The sequence below is a fragment of the Zophobas morio genome, unplaced genomic scaffold (genome assembly GCF_036711695.1).
Source record: "Zophobas morio isolate AGI-343-1 ecotype UQ-CSIRO unplaced genomic scaffold, CSIRO_AGI_Zmor_V1 ptg000016l, whole genome shotgun sequence".
In the NCBI taxonomy this organism is placed as follows: Eukaryota; Metazoa; Arthropoda; class Insecta; order Coleoptera; family Tenebrionidae; genus Zophobas; species Zophobas morio.
Genome location: NW_026972121.1, coordinates 6,368,616 through 6,387,460, shown reverse-complemented (window position 1 = coordinate 6,387,460; position 18,845 = coordinate 6,368,616). Strand labels below are relative to the sequence as shown.

The 18,845-nt window shown below is 33.9% G+C and overlaps 3 protein-coding genes across 3 annotated transcripts in view; all 3 read left to right on the top strand.

Moving 5' to 3' along the window:
• Positions 1–18,845, top strand: part of LOC135129687 (uncharacterized) — a 284,314-nt gene that overhangs the window by 220,877 nt on the left and 44,592 nt on the right. The window lies entirely within an intron of this gene.
• On the top strand, positions 9,862–10,411 carry LOC135129411 (uncharacterized). Its single transcript, XM_064056561.1, has 2 exons — positions 9,862–9,983; positions 10,035–10,411. The coding sequence occupies exons 1-2, from the start codon at positions 9,866–9,868 to the stop codon at positions 10,409–10,411; spliced, it is 495 nt and encodes a 164-aa protein (XP_063912631.1). The 5' UTR covers positions 9,862–9,865.
• On the top strand, positions 16,195–16,866 carry LOC135129696 (uncharacterized). The gene is made up of 2 exons (XM_064056946.1): positions 16,195–16,391; positions 16,445–16,866. The coding sequence occupies exons 1-2, from the start codon at positions 16,250–16,252 to the stop codon at positions 16,756–16,758; spliced, it is 456 nt and encodes a 151-aa protein (XP_063913016.1). The 5' UTR covers positions 16,195–16,249; the 3' UTR covers positions 16,759–16,866.

Genomic DNA, 18,845 nt, shown 5'->3' with positions numbered 1-18,845 from the left:
AATTCTGTCGTATTCTTTAGGGTTCTTCCTGATTCTCTCTTATCCTCCCGGAATTTGACCGTTCATTTTTATTCTTTCGAATTCTCTTATATTGTTTAGAATTCCTTTCGGATTCTTCCGAATTCTGTCAGATTTTCTCGGATTTATAAGGATTCTTTTGGATTCTTTCCGTTTCTATCGGAATTCGGTCGGATTCTCTCATACTATCTTGCATTCTTCCGGATTCTCTGATATTCTTCCGAATTATTTTCGGATTCTCTAATTCACTAGGATTCTTCTGCATTCTGTCAAATTTTGTCGGCTTCTTTCGCATTCATCTGGATTCTTCTATATGAATTTGGCCGCTTGTATTCTCTCGGATTCTTCGCGTTCTTCCGGATTCTCTCCGATTCTTCCGAAATTTGATCGGATTCTTTTGTATTATCGTGTATTCTTTGAGATTATTTTCGAATTCTTTTCGTATTTTTTCGAATTCTCTCGGATCTAGAATTTTTTGGAATTCTCTTATATTCTTTCAGATTCTTTGTGTACTATTTAGAATTGTGTCGAATTCTCTCCAGTTGTTTTCAGATTCTTCCTGATTCACTCGGATACTTCCAGATTCTATCCGATGTTCTCGGATTCTTTCGTATTCTCCCGGAATCTTTCGTATTCTTTAGGATCCTTCCGAATTCTCTTGTATTCTTTCGGAATTTGGTCGAATTCTTGCATATTCACTTCTATTCTTTCAAATTTCCTTATATTCTTTGGAATTCGTTTCGGATTCCCTTCGCATTCTTTTGGATTGTTTGCGTATTATTCCGGATTCTGTTAAATCCTCTAGGATTTTGTTGTATTTCTCCCAGGTTCTTAAAGAGTCTTCCGGATTCTCTCTGATCCTATACGAATTTTGCCTGTTTCTTTCGTATCGTCTCAGATTCTTAGCATTCTTCCGAATTCTTTCCTATTCTCTTGGAATTTAATCGAATTCTCTGATATTATTGTGTATTCTTTGACATTATTTTCGAATTCTTTCTGAATTTTCAAGATCTCGGATTTTTTCAGATTCTCACGTATTTTTTAGGATTTTTTGTGTATTTTGTCAGATTCTGTCGAATTCTTTCGGATAATCTCAGATTTGCTTAGATTCTATCGGATTCTATTGGATTCTCTCCTATTCCCTCAGTTTCTCTCGTATCCTCTCTAATCCTTTCATATTCTTCCAGATTCTCCACGATCCTCTCGGAATTTGGTAGATTCTGACATACTTTCTTGTATTCTCTCATATTTTTTCGGATTCTTTGCGTATTATTTAAGATTCTGTCAAATTATATGCAATTGTTTTAGATTCTCCCTACTTCACTCGGATTTTCTTGGATTCTTTCAGAACCATCCGGATTCTTTTTATATTCTCTCATATTCTTTTGAATTCTTTTGGTTTTCTTGTATTCTTATGGATTCTTTTCAGATTCTTTTAGTATTCTTCCGGAATCTCTCGGAGCTATGATTTTTTATGATTTTTTTGCATCTTTTCGAATTCTTTGTGTATTATTTGGAACTGTGACCATTTCTCTCCAATTATTTTCAAATTCTCCCTGACTCACTTGGATACTTCCAAGTTCTGTCCAATCTTCTCGTATTCTTCAGAATTCTTCCTGATTCTCTCTTATCCTCTAGGAAAAAGTAGTAGTTCTTTTGTATTCCTTCGAATGTTCTTATATTTTTTGGAATTATTTCGGATTCTTTTCGGATTCTTCAGGATTCTGTCAGATTTTCTCTGATTTTTAAGGATTCTTCCGGATTCTGTCCGTTCCGATCGGAATTTGGTCGGTTTCTCTCATATTTTCTTGCATTCTTCCGGATTCTCTTACATTCTTTGGGATTCTTTTCGGATTCTCTTCGTATTACTTTGAATTGTTTAGATACTAATTCCGATTCTGTTGAATTCTTCCGAATTGTTTTCGGATTTTCTCTGATTTACTAGTATTCTTCTGTATTCTGTCAAATTTTCTTCTATATGAATTTGGCCGCTTCCCCTCGTATCCTCTCGGATTCTTCGTATTCTTCCAGATTCTCTACGATTCTCTCGGAATTTGATCGGATTCTTTCGTATTATCGTGTATACTTTGAGATTATTTTCGGTTTCTTTCGTATTATTTAGGATTCTTTGTGCATTCCTTCGGATTCTATCGAATTCTTTCGCATTATGTTCGGACTCTTGTGGATAATCTTGGATTATCTCAGACTCTTTCGGATTCTGTTGGATTATCTCCTATTCCTTCAGTTTCTCACGTATCCTCTCAAATTCTTTCGTAGTCTTCCAGATTCTCCCCGATCATCTCGGAATTTGGCCCATTCTCTTATACTTTCTTGTATTCTTTCATATATTTTTTTAATTCTTTGCGTTTTATTTAGAACTGTGTCCATTTCTCTCCAGTTATTTTCAGATTCTCGCTGATTCACCTGGATAATTCCAGATTCTCTCCAATTTTGTCGTATTCTTTCAGATTCATCCGGATTCTTTCATATACTCTCGAATTCTCTCGTATTCTTTAGGATCCTTCCCGATTCTCTCTTATCCTTCCGGAATTTGGTCGTTCTCTTGTATTCTTTCGAATTCTCTTATATTCTTTGGGATCCTGTTGAATACCTAGGATTTATTTTTGGATTCACCCTGATTCTTTCAAATTCTCTCGGATTCTCTTGTATTTCTCCGAAATTCGGAAGTATTCTTCCGGATTCTATCCCATCCCATACGAATTTAGCCGGTTCCTTTCGTATTCTCTTGGATTATTCGTATTCTTCCAGATTCTCTCCGATTCTCTCGGAATTTGATCGGATTGTCGCTTATTATTGTGTATTCTTTGAGATTATTTTCGAATTCTTTTCGTATTCTTTCGGAATTTTTCGGATCTCGGATTTTTTTGGATTCTGTCATACTCTTTAGGATTCGTTGTGTATTATTTCGGATTCTGTCGAATTCTTTCGAATTATTTTCGGATAATTTCGAATTTTTTCAGATTCATTCGGATTCTGTTGGATTCTCTCGTATTCTTTCCATTTATTTCGGATCCTAACTAAATTTGGCAAGTTGTCTTATAATTACTTGTATTATCTCATATTTTTTTCGGTTTCGTTGCGTATTTTTTAGGATTCTGTCAAATTCTCTGCAATTGTTTTCAGATTCTTCCTGCTTCACTCGGATACTTATAGATTCTGTCGAATTTTCTCGGATTCTTTCGGATTCTCTTATAGTTACTTATATTCTTTCGGAGTCTCTCGAATCACGAATTTATTCTGACTCTGTTGTATTCGTTTCGGATATTATTTAAGTCTGTCAAATTCTCTCCAATTCTTTTTCGTATTTTTATTCGGATACTTCCAGATTCTGTCAAATTATAACGGATTCTTTAGGATTCATCCTCCCAATTCTTTATAATCCTCTCGGAATTTGGTCGAATTCTCTTATATTCTCTTGTATTCTTCCGGACTTTCTTATATTCTTTTTGAATTCTCTTCGTATTCTTTCGGTTTCTCTGGTATTCTTTTGGATTCTTTGCATATTATTTTGGATTCTGTTGAATTTTTGCAAATTATTTTCGGATTCTCTCTGATTCACCCCGATTCTTCCAGATGTTGTGAAATTCTCTCGGATTCTCTTGTATTCCTCCTTGATTCTTGAGGATTCTTCCGGATTTTCTCCGATCCTCTTTGAATTTAGCCGGTTACTCTCGTATTCTCTCGGATTCTTTTGTATTTTTCCAGATTCTCTCCGATTCTCTTAGAATTGGTCGAATTCTCTCATATTATCGTGTATTCTTTGAAATTATTTTCATATTTTCTCCGCTTTTTTCGGAATCTATCAGATCTCGATTTTTCTGGATTCCCTCGTATTCTTTGCGTATTATTTAAGATTCTATAAAATTCTCTGCAATTGTTTTCATATTCTGCCTGGCTCATTCGGATACTTATAGATTCTGTTGGACTTTCTCCGATTTCTTGGATTATTTCATAACTTTTCTTATTCTTTTGTATTCTTTGGGATCCTTTTCGGATTCTTTGGGTATTTTTTCGAATGAATTCGCTCGGATCTAGAGTTTGTTGGAATTATCTTATATTCTTTCGGTGTATTATATAGTATTGTGTCCAATTCTCTTGAGTTGTTTTCTGATTCTCCCTGATTAACTCGGAAACTTCCAGATTCTATTCGATTTTCTCGGATTCTTTCATATACTCCCAGATTATCTCGTATTCTTTAGGATTCTTCCGGATCCTCTTTTATTTTTTCGGAATTTGGTCGAATTCTTACATATTCTCTTCTATTCTTTCAGATTTCCTTATATTCTTTGGAATTCGTTTCGGATTCCCTCCATATTCTTTTGGATTGTTTGCGTATTACGTCGGATTCTAGTGAATTTTTTCGAATTATTTACGAATTCTATCTGATTCACTCGAATTCTTCCAGTTTCTGTCAAATTTTCCTGGGTACTTTCGCATTCATCGGGATTTTTTCAAATTCTCTAGGATTCTCTTGTATTTTTCTTAGATTCTTTGCATTCTTCCGAATTCTTTTCTATTCGCTCGGATTTTCTCATATTATTCTGTCGAATTCTATCGGATAATTTCAGATTTTCTCAGATTCTTTCTGATTCTGTTGGATTCTTTCGTATTCTCTCAGTTACTCACGTATCCTCTCGAATTCTTTTGTATTCTGTTATACTTTCTGGTATTCCCGCATATTTTTTCAAATTCTTTGTGCATTATTTAAGATTCTGTCAAATTTTATGCAATAGTTTTCAGATTCTCCCTAATTCACTCGGATGGCTATAGATTCTATCGTATGTTCTTGGATTCTTTTAGAAACATCCGGATTCTTTTTATATTCTCTCATATTCTTTTGAATTCTTTTGGTTCTCATGTATTTTTTGGGATTTTTTTAAGATCTCTCGGATTTAGGACTTTTTTAGGATTCTCTTGTATCCTTTATAATTCTTTGTGTATTACTTAGAATTGTGTCCATTTCTCTTCAATTAGGTTCAGATTCCTTCTGACTCACTCGGATACTTCCAAATTCTGTCTAATCTTCTCGGATTCTTTCAGACTCTTTGGAATTCTTTTCCGGTCCTTCCGGAATCTATCAGATTTTCTCGGATTTATAAGGATTCTTTCGGATTCTTTCCGTTCCTATCGGAATTCGGTCGGATTCTCTCATATTATCTTGCATTCTTCTGGAGTCTCTTATATTCTTTGGGATTTTTTTCGGACTCTCTTCGTATCCTTTTGAATTATTTGTGTACTAATTAGGATTCTGTTGAATTCTTCCGAATTATTTTCGGATTCTCTCTAATTCACTGGGATTCTTCCTATTCTTCCGGATTCTCTCCGATTCTCTCGGAATGTGATAGGATTCCTTCGTATTATCGTGTATTCTTTGAGATTATTTTCGGATTCTCTTCGTATTCTTTCGGAATCTCTCGGATTTTGGATTTTTCGGTTTCTTTCCTATTATTTAGAATTCTTTGTGCGTTACTTCGGATTCTGTCGAATTTTTTCGCATTATTTTCGGATTCTTTTGGATAATCTTGGATTTTCTCAGACTCTTTCGGATTCTGTTGGATTCTCCCCGATCATCTCGGAATTTGGCCCATTCTTTTATACTTTCTTGTATTCTTTCATATTTTTTTCGGATTCTTTGCGTATTATTTAGAACTGTGTCCATTTCTCTCTAGTTATTTTCAGATTCTCGCTGATTTACTTAGACACTTATTATAGAGATTCTGTCCGATTTTGTCGTATTCTTTCAGATTCATCCGGATTCTTTCATATACTTTCGAATTCTTTTATTTTCTTTGGAATTCTTTTCCGATTCTTTTCGTATTCATTCGGATTCGTTCGGATCTCAAATTTTCTCCTATATTTTTAGATTCTTTGGCGTATTATTTCCGATTCTATTGAATTCGTTCGAATTATATTATACAGCAAATTATCCTTTGTCTTGCATTGCGAATATATTGTTTCAAAAGCTAATAGAGTATTAGGGTGTATAAAGAGATACTGTCATGATTTTAATGATATTCGTACTTCTCTAGTATTATATTCATCATTGGTCCGTTCAGTTTTGGAATATGGGTGCATACTGTGGGATCCTATATATCAGATACATAAGAATAGAATTGAACGCATTCAAAATAAGTTTGTCAAATCTATTATGTTCAAATTACCACTTAAGGTCTCTCATTCTACTAGTCTTAGTAAATCTTATTTGGGTTTGTCTTTATTAAGTGTACGTCGTGATTTTTACAAAATTTGTTTTATGTATAAACTTTTAAACAATATGTGCGATTCTGACATTCTTAATTCTATTAACTTCTATGTTCCTCAGTTCAATGTTAGACAAGCTCCCTTGTTCTAAATTAAATTCAATTATACGAATTATTTGTTGTTTTCACCACTTAATAATATATTATTTACTTGTAATTCTATTTATAGCAGAATTGATTTTTATTCAGATACTTTTCCTAAATTTCAAACTAAGTTAAGGCAAATCTTATTTTAAAAATATTGTAACATTCTCATGTGATTTTATTATTTTTTCTTTGTATTGTTTAAGGATGTTTTTCCGTCAATAAAGTAAGTAAGTAAGTAAATTATTTTCTGATTCTGTCTGAGTCATTCAGATTCTTCCGGATTCTGTCAGATTTCCTCGGATTCTTAAGGATTCTTCCGGATTCTCTTATATTCTTTCGGATCCTGTTGAATACCTAAGAATTATTTATGGATTCACTCTGATTCTTTCAAATTCTCTAGGATTCTCTTGTATTTGTCCGAAGTTTTTAAGGATTCTTCCGGATTCTCTCCCATCCTATAGGAATTTAGCGGGTTCCTTTCGTATCCTCTTGGATTATTCGTACTCTTCCAGATTCTCTCCGATTCTCTCGGACTTTGAATCGGATTGTCGCTTATTATTGTGTATTCTTTGAGATTATTTTCGAATTCTTTTCGTATTCTTTCGGAATTTTTGGGATCTCGGATTTTTTCGGATTCTCTCATACTCCCTAGGATTCGTTGTGTATTTTTTCGGATTCTTTCGGATTCTGTTGCATTCTCTCATATTCTTTCCATTTATTTCGGATCCTAACTAAATTTGTCCAGTTTTCTTATAATTACTTGCATTAGCTCATATTTTTTTCGGTTTCGTTGCGTATTTTTTAGGATTCTGTTAAATTCTCTGCAATTGTTTTCAGATTCTCCCTGCTTCACCCGGATGCTTATAGATTCTGTCGAATTTTATCGGATTCTTTCGAATTCTGTCAGAATTTCTCGGGTTCTTTCAAATTCCCTCTTGATTCTTCAGTATTCTCTCGGACTTTTTCAGATTCTTTCCGTCTTATTTCGAATTCTGTAGAATTATTTCTAATTATTTTCAGATTATCTTTGATTCACTAGGATTTTTTCGAATACTGTCAGATTTTCTAGGATTCTTTCGGATTTAGCTGGATTTTCTCGGATTCTTTCGAATTCTCCAGGATTCTCTTTCGAGCCTGTCTAAATTTGGCATATTTCTATCGTGTCCTTTTTTAAATAATAAAAAAATCGGTTATTAGGTAATAATTTAGCTTCTCGGGGACACTGACGAATAATTTTTAAACCACCTAAACTTGCTCGCTGCGCTCGTATTCTTCATATTATTTTTAAGGTAATACAGTTTCATTAAAAACATTAACGAACTAGCTTCATTGCATAATTTTTAATAAAAAATATCAAAGAAATCTGACCTGATGGAGATATAGAATTGTGTTTTATATCACTAGTGTGTATACAAGTTGTAGAAAAATTTAGGGACTTTTTCTATAATTTAAAAATCATATGCTATATAAAGCAGAAGTGAAATGTTGGTTGCATAACCACAAAATTTATTTTTGAATTTATATAATTGTCTTTTATAACACGAATATGTATATTATTTTAGCAACTTTGAAAATACTGTCAAAGGACTGAATTCATTAGGTATAATATTACTTTTCAATAAAAATAATTACGGTTATGAATAGTATTACAATTAAATTTGAATAAGACGACCAAAACAACCAAGAATATTTTATTAAAACTTTGTACAAAAATATAAATAAATAAATATTCGCTTATGTACACTGTCACACTTGCTGTCACCTCCGTCCATGGGGTCCATTACGTTTGGGCCTATACCCATGATTAATATACACAACATGCTCTTCATTCCTCGTGTCAAAAATATAACTCCTGATCAAGCTAAAGAAAGCCGCGTTAAACGCCATCTGATTCATCATCGAAACGGCCATCACCGCCATTTTCAACCCCGGTATAACCCAGGGCAGGATCCCCGCCATCAAAAGCCCCGGCACAATCATATAGGGCATCATATTCTTCATCGACATTTGCATTTTCCTCTCCATCTGCCCATCTTCTTTGGTCTGTACATTAATACTTAAACTATTATTTACATTTTTAAAGTGTAGCTCTAACCCTCTACTTATCGCCACCTTCCACGACTTCTTCGCCAAGAACTGGTTCACCGCATGTTCCAGTTCGGAAATTTTCGGTTTGTCGTGGCTAAAACGCGCGTTTATTTCACTCGAACACTTTCGCGGATTTTCGGGGCTCATTTGTCCCCTAGAACACTGCAAGTCGAAGCAGCACACGAACACAAGACACTTTACTAGGAAGGGAACATTGCCGAGGAATGTGTGCATTCTGTTCGAGTTCTCATGAGGAAATGCGTTGCCGCTTTAGCAAGAAATGGATGGCCTAAATTGTTAGAAAAAGACGGGTGGTCGCGGATGTCTTTCACTTTACGCTACTACAAAAACCACAACCTCTATGGTCGGTCATCGGACGTAAAATTTTGTAATAGAGGTAATTATTGATGCGAGGGTCACGGTTTGTAATTGTAACACGATAACACAGGTTCGGATAACACTTACAGTGGTGGGTTTTGCACCACTGGTAGTTGTATCGTGGGGGTTCTAGGCCATTCTTGTAAAATTGACAAAAGTCAATAGTGTTAGTGTTACGTGATTAATATGCCGATTCGGTTGGAGATTAGTGTTAATATTGTATTCAATTAGAACATTTCTAAGTAATTATATGTAAAAATATACCTAGAAAAGTGCCCGGCACGTGCACATACATATTTAATAATATTTCGAAGTAGGTGACTTACATCGAATCGGCAAAAACGTGTAAAAACCACTAAATTAACACTCTATTTATTTCCGTTATTAAATAATCATCTATTTTCTTCACTTACGTGATAACGCAAAATAAAACATCTCGTGTGAGGGTCAAACGTGACATTCTAAGACGACATTGTTTCAGTGAAAGCATGAATTAAATGTGCGTTTACATTAAAAAAATAATAAAATCGCCCGAAGCTCTGTACTACATTCAGTCGCACATCCAACACGTGAAAAATAAAATTTTCATCACGTACAGTCGAAATATGAACTAGATTTATATTTACGGGCAGCAACTAATAAACATTTTTTATTACACACGGTACTGTTACTTGTCATCATTTCGTAAGATCGAAATACAAGTATATATATTGTCCCGATTCCGGTCTTTTGCAGCCGCCTGTACCATCAAGCTATTCCACCCAAAAATGGCCTGCATTATCTATGCACCTTGCACACACACAAAAAAGTGTAGCAAGCAAGCAACTGGAATTTTTCGATTGTCTTTGAAATTTGGTTCTTGCCGTCAAACATGTATGTACTGCTACTCGACGTGACTGCACTTCAAATTTTTGAATACATTAGTGACACTACCTATATACTTGCAGTTGAAGGGAGCCATTATCTCTTAAGTACCCATACGTAATACATCAGTGTCCACACAAATCAGAAGAATGAAACTAAAAGCAGTTTTCGTGTTATGTGTTACAGTGTGCTTTGTAGAAGCGACCACCGAAAAAGTTGACACTAGTGTCAATTTGCAACAACTGGGGAGACAACTTGTCGAAGAAGGTACGCTTGAGTACGATTTTGTGTATGTGATTATTATTTTTGTATTTTTAGGTCGTACCCTTGTCCACCATACGCTCAAACGCTTCATGATTATCCTTCCTGCTATTTTTTTTAAACTGGGAATTGCGTTCACGTTGCTGGTTCTTGTGGCGTTGGCTGCCGTGAATAATGGTTTCATCGGGTTTCTGATTCTAGTAGTTGGATTAAGTAGCGTTCTTGCGAGATTACAGGACTCGGGGAGAGCGGTACCAGTACCATATATTAGTCCGGTTTCACCGTACCATCATCAAGTGTGGGACCGGAGTGATGTGGTGCAACCAGAGCTGAAAGCTAAAGCTCCTTTGTATCACAGCTATGGGGGCCAAAATGCGGATTATGGGTCCCAGTTGGCTAATTATTACGCGAAGTACACCACCGCCAAAATGTGAAACTTTTCGTTGTCTCTATTATTTATTTATATATTTATTTTATTTATTAAATATTTTGTAAACCCGATGTTTCTTTCTTGAGCGCAAACTACGGTTCCCACAATCCAAATTTACCCATGACCTTTTAATTTCAATTTGTCCAACAACGTCAACCCACACTTTCCGGTAATGAAACACTTGCTAACAAAACTACTTTTAGAAGGCGGTTTCACAGTCTTTTAATTACCCATTAACCCATTACCACAGTTCGACCATTGCCGACATGGTGTCAGATTTAATGATTCATACCAACGATGGTACTGATATAAATTTAAAAAAATTGTTGATTCGAGTAGAACTTTACACAATTTTGTGATGACCTTGTCAACATTTTTGCAAGGACACTATATTAACTTGAATTGGTGCAATGTAGTACTTGCTAAGATAAGACTCATTTTAGCAAATTACCCTAATAAAATAGAGAGCGGGTGGGCGGGGCTATTGCTTGTTTATAAAAGATTCCGTAGGAAAAAGATAAACTTAACCCTTTTTTTCAGAAATAAGAAATAAATGTTATAGCAAATAAGTAGTATAACAAAAAAAATTATGATTAGCGCTTTTTTTAACAGCCTACGTGTTATTAGTTCCTATTTTCACTTTACAAAAGAACATATAATTCACCCCGCCCACCCACCCTGTCTCCATTTCAGTGATTCATTTTGTCCAATCCAAAAGAGTGGTGGATCTCATATTGTTTAGATTCTATTGAATTTTTTTGAATTATTTTCGGATTCTCCCTCATTCACTCGGATTCTTTTGGATTTCTACGGATTCTTCCATATTCTCTCGGATTCTTTTATATATTCACGGATTCTTAAGGATTCTTCCGGATTCTTACTGATCCTTCCAGAGTTTGGTCGAATTGTCTCACATTATCGTGTATTCTTCAGATTCTTTTTAGATTCTTCGTTCGGAAACTCTCGGAACTTGGATTTTTTCGGATTCTCTCATATTCTTTTGGACTCCTTGTATATTACTCCCTTTATTATTATTCGAATCCTTTGGAATTATTTTAGCATTCTTTGATTCACTCAGACTCTTTCCGTTTCTTGCGGATTCTCCCCGATCCTCTCGGAAATTGGTCGATTCTTTTTTAATTTTTTTTTCATTCCTTCGGATTCTTCAAATCACGAATTTATTCGGACTTTGTCATATTCGTTCGAATTCTTTGCATATTAGTTAAGTGTCAAATTCTCTCCAATTGTTATCGGAATCTTTAGGATTCCTTCGAATTCTCTTTTATCCTCCCAGAATTTAATCGAATTCTCTCATATTCTCTTGTATTCTTCCGGATTCTCTTATATTCTTTCTCGGATTCTTGTCAGATTTCCTTGGATTCTTTCGCATTCAGCCAGATTCTTTCAAATTTTCTTGGATTCTTTTATATGCCTCCCAAATTCTTCTCTCCGATTTTCTCGAAATTTTATCGGAATCTCTTTCTGATTTCAGGATTTTTCGGATTCTTTAGTATTCTTTAGGATTCTTTGTGTATTGTTTCGCATTCTGTTTAATTCATTCGCATTATTTTCAAATTCTCGGGGATAATTTCGATTTTTTTCAAATTCTTTCCGATTCTGTTGCATTCTATTGTATTATTTCCAATTTTCTTATATTTTTTGTAATTCTTTGTGGACTTTTTCGGATTCGTTCGTATCTCCGATTCCCTGGATTCTCTCGTATTTTTTCAGATTCTTTAGTGTAGTACATATTTCCGATTATGTTGAATTATTTCGAATTATTTTCTGATTTTCTCTAATTCACTCGGATTCTTCCAGATTCTATCAGATTTTCTCGGATTCTGATGGATTCTTCCGGATCCTCTCCGGTTCTCTCGGAATATGGTCGGATTCTCTCATATTCTCTTGCATTCTTCCGGATTATTTTATATTCTTTGGGATCCCGTTGAATTATTAAGATTTTTGGATTCTCTCTGATTCACTCGGATTCTTCCAAATTCTCTCGAGTTTTTTTGTATATTCGCGGATTCTTAAGAATTCTTCCGGATTTTTCCGATCCTTTCAGAATTTGGTCGAATTGGAGGATTTCGGGATTTTTCGGATTCTTTGGTATTCTTTAGGATTCTTTATGAATTGTTTCGCATTCTGTTTAATTCATTCGCATTATTTTCGAATTCTTTCGGATAATTTCGAATGTTTTCAAATTCTTTCCGATTCTGTTGCATTCTCTCGTATTATTTCCATTTTTTTTTTATTCTTTCCGACCTTGACTGGATTTGCCCAGTCTCTTTCGTTTCCTCTCGGATTCTGTTGTATCCTTCCTGATTCTCCCAGATCCTGTCGGAATTTGGCCGACTCTCTTATACATTCTTGTATTCTCTTTTTTTTCAGATTTTTTGTGTATTATTTACGATTCTATCAAATTATCTGCAATTGTTTTCAGATTCTCTCTGGTTCACTCAGATAATTATAAATTCTGTCAGATTTTCAAGGATTCTTTCAGAAACGTCCGGATTCTTTCATATTCTGTCATATTCTTTTATATTTTTTGGTTCTCATGTATTCTTTGGGATTCTTTTTGTATTCTTCAGGATTCTCTCGGATTTAGGACTTTTTCAGATTCTCTTGTATCTTTTCGAATACTTCCAGATTCTGTCCGATTTTCTGGGATTCTTTCATATACTGTCGTATTTTCTAGGATTCTTCCGGATTCTCTCTTATCCTCAAGAAATTTTGTCATTCTTTTGTATTCTTTCGAATTTTTTTATATTTTTTGGAATTCTTTGCGGATTTTTTCGGATTCGTTCGTATCTCCGATTCCCTGGATTCTCTCGTATTTTTTCAGTTTCTTTACATTTTTCCGATTATGTTGAATTCTTTCGAATTATTTTCCTATTTTCTCTAATTCACTCGGATTCTTCCGAATTCTGTCAGATTTTCTCGGATTCTGATGGATTCTTCCGGATTCTCTCCTGTCCTCTCTCTTGTATTCTTACGGATTCTTTTATATTCTTTGGGATCCAGTTGGATTCTCAAGATTTTTGGATGCTCTCTGATTCACTCGGATTCTTTCGGATTCATCAGGATTCTTCCAAATTCTTTTGGATTCTTTTGTATATTCGCGGATTCTTAAGAATTCTTTCGGATTCTTTGCGATTCTTTCATAATTTGGTCGATTGTCTCATATTATCGTGTATTCTTTGAAATTCTTTTTAGATTCTCTTCGTATTATTTCGGAACTCTCGCGAATTGGAGTTTTTCTGATTTTCTCGAGTTCTTTCAAATTATTTTCGAATTCTCTGATTCTGCTGCACACTCTTTCCGTTTCTTTCGGATTCTCCCCGATTCTCTCGAAATTTGGTCGATTCTTTTTTATTTTCTTTCATTCTTTTCGATTCTTCGAATCACGAATTTATTCGGACTTTGTCATATTCGTTCGGATTCTTTGCATTTTATTTAAATGTCAAATTCTCTCCAATTGTTGTCGTATTCTTGCTTGGATACTTCCAGAATCTGTCGGATTTTATCGGATTCTTTCAGATTCATCTAGATTCTTTCATGTTCTCTCGGATATTCTCGTATTCACTCGTATTCTTTAGGATTCTTTCAAATTCTCTCTTATCGGAATTTAGTTGGTTTTTCTCATATTCTCTTGTATTCTTCCGGATTCTCTTATATACTTTGGGATTCTTTTAGGATTCTCTTCGTCTTCTTTCGGTTTGATTGTGTATTTTTTCGGATTCTGTTGAATTCTTCCGAATTATTATCGGATTCTCTCTGATTCTTGTCAGATTTCCTTGGATTCTTTCACATCCATCCAGATTCTTTCGAATTCTCTGGGATTCTTTTATATGTCTCCCACATTCTTAAGATTATTCCGGATTCTTTCCAATCCTATACGAATTTGGCCGGTTCCTTTCGTATCCTATTGGATTCTTCGTATTCTTCCGGATTCTCTCCGTTTCTCTTGGAATTTGATCGGAATCTCTTTCTGATTTCGGGTTTTTTCGGATTCTTTCGTATTCTGTTGCATTCTCTCGTTTTTTTTTCGACCTTGACTGAATTTGGCTAGTTTCTTCCGTTTTAGCTCGGGTTCTTTTGTATTCTTCCGGATTCCTCCCAATTCTCTCGGAATTTGGTCGATTCTTTTATGCTGTCTTGTATTCTCTCATATTTTTTCGAATTCTTTGCGTATTGTTTAAGATTCTGTCAAGTTCTCTGTAATTTTTTTCACATGTTCTCTGGTTCACTCGGATAGTTATAAATTCTGCCAGAGTTTCTTTCAGAATTTCTCTCCAATTATTTTCTTATCCTTCGTGATTCGCTCGGATATTTCAAGATTTTGTCCATTTTTTTCGGATTCTTTCATATTCATCCGGATTCATTCATATACTCTGAAATTCTCTTGTATTCTCTAGGATTCTTTCGGATTCTCTCTCATCCCCTCAGAATTTGGTCTGTCTCTTGTATTCCTTCGAATTCTCTTATATTCTTTGGAATTCTTTTCATATTCTTTCGGATTCGTTCGAATCTCCGATTCCCGCGGATTCTGTCGTGTTTTTTTTTCAGATTCTTTAGCGTATTATTTCTGATTATGTTGAATTCTGAATGCTGTCAAATTTTCTCAGATTCTTAAGGATTCTTCCGCATTCTGTCCTTTCCTCTCGGAATTTGGTCGAATTCTCTCATATTCTCTTGCATTCTTCCAGATTCTTTGGGATCCTGTTGAATTCTTAAGAATTATTTTTGTTCCTTTCGTGTCGTCCTGGATTCTTCGCATTCTTCCGGATTCTCCCCGATTCTCTCGGAATTTAATCGGGTGCCCTAATATTATCGTATATTCCGGAATTTTTCGGATTCTCTCGTGTTATTTAGGATTTTTCATGTATCATTTCGGAGTCTGCCGAATTCTTTCAAATTATTTTCGGATTCGTTCGGATAATTTCGGATCTTCCCGGATCATATCGGAATTTGGTAAATTCTCTTATACATACTTTCATGTATTATCTCATTTTTTTTTCGGTTTCTTTGCGTATTATTCAAATCTAAAATATATGAATGCAATGATAAATCACGAGTAAAAACTCATCATATTTTCAACATTTTGGGTAGAATTTATTCGGTAAAATTTTGAACTGATGTCATCAATTTTTCGGGGGGAATAAACGGATATAATATGGCTAATAACTTGCCATGCTTACAATATTCCTAATATAAATACAAAATTTGATTACCTGTCTAATAAAAATCGGGACCGCCGACAGACGGACAGACAGACAGACGGAAACGGGAGACCTATTTTTTTTTTCGTAAAAAATGTATGAAAAACTACATGAAAATGATACATTATTGAACAGACAACATAAAAACTGGCAAGTAATTTGGGCTGAATAGTTTTAAATGAGCACTGGAGCAGAAATTGAATATGTTGGTTAAATCATTAAAAATGGAGGTCAAAGCAATTAAGTATTTAAAGAAATTATTATAACTAACTAAAAAAATAACCATATAACAAAATTTTATCAACGAATTGAGTCAAGACCGTCAAAAGCAAAATAGAAACCAAGTATAGCTTACACCGGCCACTACTTTCGAAAGTTCTTAGCTTAGATTTTATTGAACGTAGAAAATGTTAAATAAGTGACGTCGATTTATTAAAATTAAAACCGAAAGAAAAACTCCGTAGCCTCTTTTACTCGGTACGCGAGTCGCCCAAGTCGAAACTGGAACACCGTGAATGTCTAGCAACTTTCATTGATGGTCAAGTTCAGTTGTACAACTGCAGTCGCCGCGAACATGTGACCCATGATGGTATTGATGGTGCACTACAAAATAGAACACTATGTATAATTTTAAAAAAACACCTGCTCAAATTATTTTAATGTTAATACTGTTAACACAGTTGACTAGTGGACTAACGAATGAAGTGAAACACCAAAATGTGTCAGTCGAAGAACAAACCAAAGACGTATCAACAAGTTTAGGTACGTAATGAAACATAAATTTGTTTTTGTTGTTTATTATTTTACCATTTCAGAAGCTAGAGGAAAGGAAGAAAAAGACATGATGAGTCGAATTCTGCCCATGATGATAATCCCGTTCATGATCTCCACGGGAATCATTCCCATGATGCTCATTTCGCTGAAGTTCATGCTGATGAAGAGTGCGTTGATCGGCAAATTGGCGGTGATTTTGCTCGTTTTGAATATGTTCAGGGGTAGGCAGCCGGACCAAGGGGGCGTTTCCAACCATGATGTGCACCTACAAGACATGCACATGGCCCATTATGGGTACAGTGGAGGCGAAGAGTACGGGGCGTACGTCAACGGAAAAAAACGAAGTTCTAGATGACACGATATGTTGTACAGTAGATTAAAAAATATTGTTTTCTTTGAAAACGTCAGAAATGTTGCGGTAACTGCAGTTAGTTTTTGTGTAAATAAATTGTATTTATTTGAAAGGGATTTTTTTTAGTGAGTGTGGTTCACAAAATTCTTGTTTCAGGTTTTTCCTAACGTACGTCATCATTAAATTAAAGCTTGTTAATCGTTTAGAGATGTGTGTTACGCATGGTGAAAAAATTAGATTAGGTCAATAAAACTACAGCTGTTGAAGCTCATAGACCGCATTTCGTTCAGTTACCGCTTTTAGAATTTGGAAACATAATTATTAATTTCAATATTCTAGTCATGACCTACTCAAACTCTTTTTTTTTTAATCCTGGGTTTTTCCAACAAACTGATTAAAGTGCTATATCTAACAAATTATTTTTTTATTTTATTATTATTATTTATTGCTTTTATTTTCTTAATCTTGTCTAGTCTTCTTAGGCTGTATCGTTTGTCTTGGTTTTTGTGTCTTTTTTATTTTCTATATTTTGCCCATTATTTATATTATCTTCTATAATTTCTTTATATTTCACCAAAAACTATTATCTAACAATTTTTGTTTAGGATTTCACCTTCTTTTTGTAAATTGGTGTTTCCATTTTTGCTTTTTTGTAATCTCTTTTATAGTTTCAACTTTTCCCTCTTTTATCCTATTTTTTTCTATTCTCCTTGATATCCTTTTTTATCATTTATCCGTTTATGCCCTCCCAGAATTGATTACGTCATCTTACAAATTGATACAAATATAGACCTGAACTTGTGGTTTATGAATCTGTGTTGAATTTTTATCCTAAACATCGAGATTATTGGAAAATTTGGATTTTCCGATTTCTCGATTTTTCAACTTTCGAACTGTCAAATTTTTCGATATTTCAGTTTTTTGATTCTTCATTTTTTCGATTCTTCAATTATTCGATTTTTCAATTTTCAGTTTCTCGATTAATCGTTTTTGACTTTTCGTTTTTTTGATCTCTTGATTTTCCATTATTTGTTTATTTATTTTTAGATTTTTCAAGGTTTCGATGTTTCAATTTTACAGTATTTCTATTTTTGGTTCTTCAATTTTTCGAATTTACATTTTTCGAATTTGAAAATGTTGGAAATTTCATTGTTTCAAATTTTCCATTGTTAAATTAACCGATTCTTCGATTTATCCATTTTTTTAATTGTCAATCTTTCTATTTTAAAATTTTCAACCTATCAATTTTTAATTTTTCGATTTTTTGATTTTGGATCATTCCGATTTCTCGATTTTTGGATTTTTCGGATTCTCAACTTTTCGATTTCTCGCTCTTTTGAAGCTTCAATTTTTCGATGTTTCAGTTTTTTAATTTTTCGATTTGTCGATTTTTCAAGGTTCCATTTTTATTTTCCAGTTTCTAGAGTTTTCTTTTTTCGCCACATATTTTAATTTTTCAATTTTTTAAATATCAGATATCTCGGTTTCGCAATGTTTCGATCTTCTCGGATTTAGATTTTTCGGTTTTAAAGTTTTCGATTTTTCAGTTTTCCAACTGTAAAATTTTTCAATTTTTCGATTTGTCGGTTTATTATGATTTTTCGAGTATTCGATATTTCGATTTGTTTGATTTTCCTATTTCTCGATTTCTCAATTTCTCGATTTCTTTCATTTTCGGTTCTTCAATTTTTCTTCTATTTGCAATTTGTCGATTTATCGAGGTGTCAATGTTTCGAACTCTCGATTGTTCAATTTAATTTTTCAGTTTTTCAGTTTTTAATAATTCGATTTCTCGATCTTTTGAAATTTCGATTCTTATATGTTGCAATTTTTCGATTTCTGGACTTTTCGATTTTCCAACTTTTCGAATTTTCAACTTTTCGATTTCTCAACTTTTCAATTTTCGGAATTTCTCAATGTCTGGATTTTTCAATTTTTCGATAACTTGATTTTTCGAATTTTTGGATTTTAAATTTTTCCATTTTTTGATGTTTTTATTGTTCGATTTTTCGACTTTTCGGATTTAAATTTCTCGATTTCTCGATTTGACAATTTTTGGTGTTTAAATTTTTAATTTTTCGATTGGTTGA

Bases quoted from the DNA above. Each gene is read 5' to 3' on its own strand.
- LOC135129411 (XM_064056561.1), top strand. From the start codon at position 9,866: ATGAAACTAAAAGCAGTTTTCGTGTTATGTGTTACAGTGTGCTTTGTA. The intron at 9,984-10,034 runs GTACGCTTGAGT...TTGTATTTTTAG, and splicing joins GAGACAACTTGTCGAAGAAG to GTCGTACCCTTGTCCACCAT.
- LOC135129696 (XM_064056946.1), top strand. From the start codon at position 16,250: ATGTATAATTTTAAAAAAACACCTGCTCAAATTATTTTAATGTTAATA. The intron at 16,392-16,444 runs GTACGTAATGAA...TTACCATTTCAG, and splicing joins AGACGTATCAACAAGTTTAG to AAGCTAGAGGAAAGGAAGAA.